The sequence below is a fragment of the Coregonus lavaretus genome (assembly GCF_964263955.1).
Source record: "Coregonus lavaretus genome assembly, chromosome: 27".
NCBI lineage: Eukaryota > Metazoa > Chordata > Actinopteri > Salmoniformes > Salmonidae > Coregonus > Coregonus lavaretus.
The window spans coordinates 26,525,833-26,532,883 of NC_140014.1; the positions used below are offsets into that span (position 1 = coordinate 26,525,833).

The 7,051-nt window shown below is 43.1% G+C and overlaps 1 protein-coding gene across 2 annotated transcripts in view; it reads left to right on the forward strand.

The window, feature by feature from the left end:
• The window catches only part of LOC311102297 (gamma-aminobutyric acid receptor subunit beta-1-like), a gene marked incomplete at both ends in the record, with an annotated part of 57,326 nt that extends 52,183 nt beyond the window's left edge, over window positions 1-5,143 (forward strand). Inside the window, 2 exons of one of the 2 annotated variants that reach the window (XM_084143597.1) lie at window positions 4,305-4,558; window positions 4,769-5,143. In XM_084143597.1, coding sequence (XP_083999723.1) covers window positions 4,305-4,558; window positions 4,769-5,143 — 629 coding nt within the window. The remainder of the gene's footprint in view (window positions 1-4,304; window positions 4,559-4,768) is intronic. The other variant, XM_084143598.1, reaches the window with a different exon arrangement.
• Between the last annotated feature and the right edge of the window lie 1,908 nt (window positions 5,144-7,051).

Consider the following 7,051-nt stretch of genomic DNA (forward strand, 5'->3'; position numbering starts at 1 on the left):
TGGTGTCCTTGTCCCTTGTAGCGTCAGCTGGGTTCTTTGTGTCAGTTGCCCTGTCTAGTTGTGCATTTTATTTATATTTGGTTTTTACATTTTAATTTAAGCACTTTGCGCTTTACAAATGTAATAAATTGTCATTATTATTATTTGTATCACCTTATGCATTACTGCCCCACATTGACATGTAGTGACCTCCAATAAATCACAAAAACTATACAACACATACATGGCTCCTAGCCTCCCAAGCAAAGGTTACTTTTTGTCCCTAACACTAAAACTAAAACTGAAATGAAATAATATAAAAACGAAATAGAAATGTTTTTATAAAATGTTAACTAAATAAAAACTTGTCAATCAGATCTGAAAAATAACTGAAACTAACGAATAGAAATAAAAACTCTAAAAACACAAAACTATAATAACCTTGGTGTACACTTTACACACGGCCCCCTAGGCAAAACTTGTACTTACACACGGCCCCCTAGGCAAAACTTGTACTTACACACGGCCCCCTAGGCTAAACTTGTACTTACACATGGCCCCCTAGGCAAAACTTGTACTTACACATGGCCCCCTAGGCAAACCATGTACTTACACATGGCCCCCTAGGCAAAACTTGTACTTACACATGGCCCCCTAGGCAAAACTTGTACTTACACATGGCCCCCTAGGCAAACCATGTACTTACACATGGCCCCCTAGGCAAAACTTGTACTTACACATGGCCCCCTAGGCAAAACTTGTACTTACACATGGCCCCCTAGGCAAACCATGTACTTACACATGGCCCCCTAGGCAAACCATGTACTTACACATGGCCCCCTAGGCAAAACTTGTACTTACACATGGCCCCCTAGGCAAAACTTGTACTTACACACGGCCCCCTAGGCAAAACTTGTACTTACACACGGCCCCCTAGGCAAAACTTGTACTTACACACGGCCCCCTAGGCAAAACTTGTACTTACACACGGCCCCCTAGGCAAAACTTGTACTTACACACGGCCCCCTAGGCGGGATGCATCCATGCACACGGACACAGTCTCAAGAGGAACAGTTCATCCTCCAAAGCACAGTGATTCTTTAGGTGCTTACTACCTCATCCAATATGGGTTTCCTTACAGCCACAACATGGAGGTCAGAGATGAATGCTGAAATGCTCATTGTCATCAAGGTCAAGTGTGCACACAAACACACACACACCCCCCTCAGCAGAGTGTGTCCTTGTGTCCTCACATGCATGGTTGTCCTACCCCTGAGGCAGTTTGTGCCCTTACAAAACACACAGTGGACTAGCTACTGACTCATTGGTGTGCATCAGTGATATAACCTGAGTTTAAGGTGAGAGCTGAAATGTACCAAAGCAAACTCATCAGACCTTCTCTGGAAGAAGCAGAGAACACGTTCTCTTTGGAACAACTAAAGAATCAGTAAACAATTTTTTTTGAGGCATTATAAAGGAGCGTTACCGTAGCTAGCGAAGAAACGGTTGCTAACTAACTAACTGTAAAAGTGTAAATATTTCACACCACAGTTATTAAGCTAGCTAGAGCTACTGCTGCTCCTATACTCTTGGGCTAAATACCATAACGCTGCTTCTGGTCTTTGTTCCTGCCTACAAAAATGGTGGCTCCAGTTTTGTTTACATTTTGCTGTTTGTGAAGTATGAACTTTCACAGGTTATTGGGTTTAAAGAAAACACATACAGCATACACAGATACTGCATGTGCTTTGAATGGTAAAATGATTGGTTGAATGGATTGTCAAATGTGGTTGCATTTTCCAAGTATTTCACACTCTTCTGTCAGCTTGTCTACTGTTTATAGTGTGCAGGCTTACTGTTATCAAGATGATGGCACGCTTGGGGGTGTGCTTTAGCCAATAATGCATAGTGAACCCCACTATATATACAAAAGTATGTAGACACCCTTTCAAATTAGTGGATTTGGCTATTTCAGCCACACCCGTTGCTGACAGATGTATATAATCGAGCACACAGCAATCTCCATAGACAAACATTGGCAGTAGAATGGCCTTACTGAAGAGCTCAGTGGCTTTCAACGTGGCACCGTCATAGGATGCCACCTTTCCAACAAGTCAGTTCGTCAACTTTCTGCCCTGCTAGAGCTGCCCATTTCAACTGTAAGTGCTGTTATTGTGAATTGGAAACGTCTAGAAGCAACAACGGCTCAGCTGCGAAGTGGAAGGCCAAACAACTCACAGAACGGGACCGCCGAGTGCTGAAGCACGTAACGCAAAGAAAACATCTGTCCTCGGTTGCAACACTCACTACCGAGTTCCAAACTGCCTCTGGAAGCAACGACAGCACAATAACTGTTCATCGGGAGCTTCATGAAATGGGTTTCCATGGCCCGAGCAGCCGCACACAAGCCTAAGATCACCATGCGCAATGCCAAGCGTCGGCTGGAGTGATGTAAAGCTTGCCGCCATTGGACTCTGGAGCAGTGGAAACGCGTTCTCTGGAGTGATGAATCACGCTTCACCATCTGACGGACTAATCTGGGTTTGGCGGATGCCAGAAGAACGCTACCATAGTACAGACTGTAAAGTTTGGTGGAGGAGGAATAATGGTCTGGGGCTGTTTTTCATGGTTCGGACTAGGCCCCTTAGTTCCAGTGAAGGAATCTTAACGCATAACGCTACCTGCCCAAATGCATAGTGGCAACTATAAAGTTTGGTGGAGGAGGAATAATGGTCTGGGGCTGTTTTTCATGTGAAGGGAAATCTTAACGCTACAGCATACAATTACATTCGAGATGATTCTGTCCTTCCAACTTTGTGGCAATAGTTTGGGGATGGACCTTTCCTGTTTCAGTATGACAATGCCCCCGTGTACAAAGCGAGGTTCATAAAGAAATGGTTTGTCGAGATCGGTGTGGAAGAACTTGACTGGCCTGCACAGAGCCCAGACCTCAACCCCATCGAACACCTTTGGGATGAATTGGAACACCGACTGTGAGCCAGGCATAATCACCCAACATCAGTGCCCGACCTTACTAATGCTCTTGTGGCTGAATGGAAGCAAGTCCCCGCAGCAATGTTCCAACATCTAGTGGAATGCCTTCCCAGAAGAGTGGAGGCTGTTATAGAAGCAAAGGGGGGACCAACTCCATATTAATGCCCATGATTTTGGAATGAGATGTTGGACGAGCAGATGTCCACATACTTTCGGTCATGTAGTGTACCTGCAAAAATGTGGCATTTTGTCCACTAAGTATCTAATGTGGAACTGATTATGTATGGCTGATTATAATACGAGCTTGTCTCTTCCTTTACATGTTACTCTTACATGAGTCTCACACCTTAGTGAGTAATATACATCATTTTATACAGTTCATACATATAGCCTGCATGGGTGTAGATAGTTCTGTATACCAAAGTCTAACAAACCTCTTAGTCTTATATACTGATAATGACATGAAACTCACGTTATTTTGATGTAACAGTTTCGTGTAGACCAAACATTGTACGTATAGACTAAAACAATGCTCAAACGAACATTGATCTTCAATCTTGTGATCCCAGTACACTTATCTAATGCAGTAACGCAGGGCACATTTTTACATCCATCTGTTTGTATGAAGTGAGCAGTTGTGAGATGAGGTGAAGTGTATGAGCGGTGAGTGATTGGAATGCCTGTGTGCTGAGCCATGTTGAGTTGGGTCAGCTTGTTCTTGTTAACTCAGGCTCCCAAGAGTCTCTGTGTCACAGGGAACGTAGCGTTGTGGCTGAGTGACAACTTCACACCAAGGCATTATCTAGCTGTGTATTGCTCTTCTGAGGACTGTCTCACTAGAATACAATATAACACTGTTCTGGTGTTCTGGATCTATGCTTGTCCAGTGTTTTCACCTGGAGCTCAGAGGTGTTATGCATGTGACGGACACTGATGGCCACAGTCATTTGATATTTTCACAGGTAAATGTAAATACGGTATGTATCAGGTCAACGTAGGTAACATATTGGTATGCACCACCTTCAGACCAAAGATTTTTTTCCCCTTGTTCCCACATCTTGGTTTAATACAGAGCATTCTGACCTTGTACCCCATCCAGAAGTCCATGCATTTAGAATGCAGCTTTGGACTGGGTTGAGTTATCGAGATCATCATCAAGTCATGTAACGGGCTTTTCCACATCCTTGTTTCTACGGTACCCAGAAGTCTCCCATTTCTTAGGGCATGTGTCTTGAAAGACAAAAGCCTGCACACCCTGTATAGGAGCTTAAGATCCCTCATCTAAACCCTAAACTAACCATGACCCTGAGCCTTTCCCTCCCTCCCCCCAGGTATAACCACTGTGCTGACCATGACCACCATAAACACACATTTGAGAGAGACTTTACCCAAAATCCCCTACGTCAAGGCTATAGACATCTACCTGATGGGCTGCTTTGTGTTCGTCTTCCTCGCCCTGCTGGAGTACGCCTTCGTCAACTACATATTCTTCGGACGGGGACCTCACTTGCAGAAAAAGGTGGCGGAGAAAGCAGCTCAAACCAATAACGAAAATAAGAGCCGACTGGAGAGTAACAAAGTGCAGGTAGGAGTGGGGGTAGGAGTGGGGGTAGGAGTGGGGGTAGGAGTGGGGGTAGGAGTGGGGGTAATCTCGCGTTTCGTATTCGAAGTCTCTGGCATATGAAAATCGACGATGGGCTTAAATGTTTCCAAACTTCAAAAGATCAAAGCTCATGGTCTGTTGTGTTCTGTAATATATTGTGACCTCACTTCCAATTCCCATATCCCTCAACAGGTGGATGCCCATGGCAACATCCTCCTGACCAGTCTGGAGATCCGTAACGAGATGGGCGGGATGGGTGGCATGGCCGGGATGACCGGGGCTGAGATGATAGGGGCTCTCAACGACCCGCGGGCCACCATGTTCTCCTACGACAGCGCCAGCATACAGTACCGTAAGCCCATGGCCAGCCGAGACCTGTACGGTCGACCAGCCCTCGACCGGCCCGTCGGCCACAAGAAGAGTCGTTTGAGGAGGAGGGCGTCGCAGCTCAAAGTCAAGATCCCCGACCTGACGGACGTCAACGCCATAGACAAGTGGTCCCGCGTCATCTTCCCCATCGCCTTCACCTTCTTCAACCTGGTCTACTGGCTGTACTACGTCCACTAGGGGGCGTGGCTATTCCCGCTAGAGGTTTGTTTAGCTAGCTAGGTTCTTGTACAGCGAGGGTAAAAGAGAGGGGCATTAAATTCAGCCCCGTTTGTATGACTTCTGTTTGAGGAATGCAAGGCGAAGCGGATGTCTTTTCAATGTAAATACAATTTATTATATTATATATATATATATATATATATATATATATATATATATATATAAAGAGAAGTATAATTTAATAAATTCTCTCACCTTTTTGCTGTATTCATCCGTACAAAATAGAAATAGTGAAAATAAGTACAGAATTAAGAGGCGGTGAAGGTGTTCACCTGCATTTGTAAGTCTGAACTTTGAACATTGTTACTCTTAGGCTGCAAATGCATTTTATTTATTGGAAATCCTGTTCTCACCTTATTTCCTCTCAGCCTCTGCATGTGGACCGTAACACAACTTTTATTTGCTTCTAAAGAGAAAAAAAGCCCATCGCAAAAACCGTGGGTAATAACAAATACATTTTTCTCTTAGTTAAACCCTCTCTTGTTAATGAAGCAAATCCTTGCTGAGTTAAACTTCATCTTGTGGTTTAGGAAGTCCTTGTTTGGTTGAACTCCATCTCTGTGAATAAGGTAGTCCTCCTTTGGTTTAACTCCATGCTATGAATACGTTCATCCTCAATGATGTATTTACTCTTCCTCCCATGATTAAGGCAGTTCTCATTGTGTTGAGTCCACACCTTGTGACTAAGGCGGCATTCAGTGAGTTGAAGAACATGCTACCTTGCATGTTCTTATTGTGTGACATGATTTTGTTGGTTAATGGTAGGTGCATGTGTGCTTACTGGCTTTATGCACTGTAAAACAAAGCCTGTTTTCTTTATTTTATTAAAAACCTTAGCAAAGGCTCCATAGTTGAGCCTACCTGTATTATAATCATTCTACTGTATGCTTTTGAACAATCATTGCATTTAGGACAGGACAGAAGTGAATTGGAAATCGACTAATCTTAAAAATCTAAATTTGTTCAAATTTGTATCTATTCTCACAGCGTCTGTGAGCATGTAAAATGTAATTTTCTTTAAAAGAAATCAGGTAAAGAATGACTTATGATGTCACCATGCTTTCGAAACCACATAAAAACGTGCAAGCCCTGATAATACATGCTGTAGATGGTTGAGCCAAGTGCAGCCAACACAAAATCTCTGTTCAAATACACAGTACTGTACAGCGTATTTGCACATAGTATAGTAATCTATAGTGCAGCTCGGATATTCAAAAAGTTATTTGTTAAATGGCAAACACTTGAAGTAGATATACTAACATTAACGTTAGCATTATACTAAATTATTTCCACTCATAAACACCTTGGCCCCTGTGAAAACTGTTCCAGCATCAGAAAAACTGGCATAGCATAAAAGTGGGTCTCCTACACCTATAAGATTTGGCATGGAAATCCATTGACCTCATTGCTTTGGTGCATAAAAAGAACTGGAGCGGTGCTCTGAGGTTATTTTCCCCCTTATTTGGATTTCAATGGATTTGTTCACTCCCCTGTTATTATACACAAACCTGAACAATTCCCTGTAATTCCCACTTGTTTCATTGCTATTGTAGAAAAAGCTGTACCAGAATGGGTACTATATCAGTTAACAAATAAGATAAGTAGCTATAGCCGTGTTGTAACTGTGTAATTTGGTAGCATTGAAGGGCAGCAATTAGTGTCACAATAGGTGCATTTAGTAAGCTTATAAAGTAGGCTATGTGGCTGTAAATTCAATTAGCATAGGTTGGACTATATTACATCCTTTGGAACCTTACAATTTGGATGATGGGAAAAAAGCAGCATTCTAAGTGATCCTAACTTTTATTTACACACTGCAGTTCTCTCTGTTTGGCAGGCCATGTCACATTCAGATCTGGCCAGTCC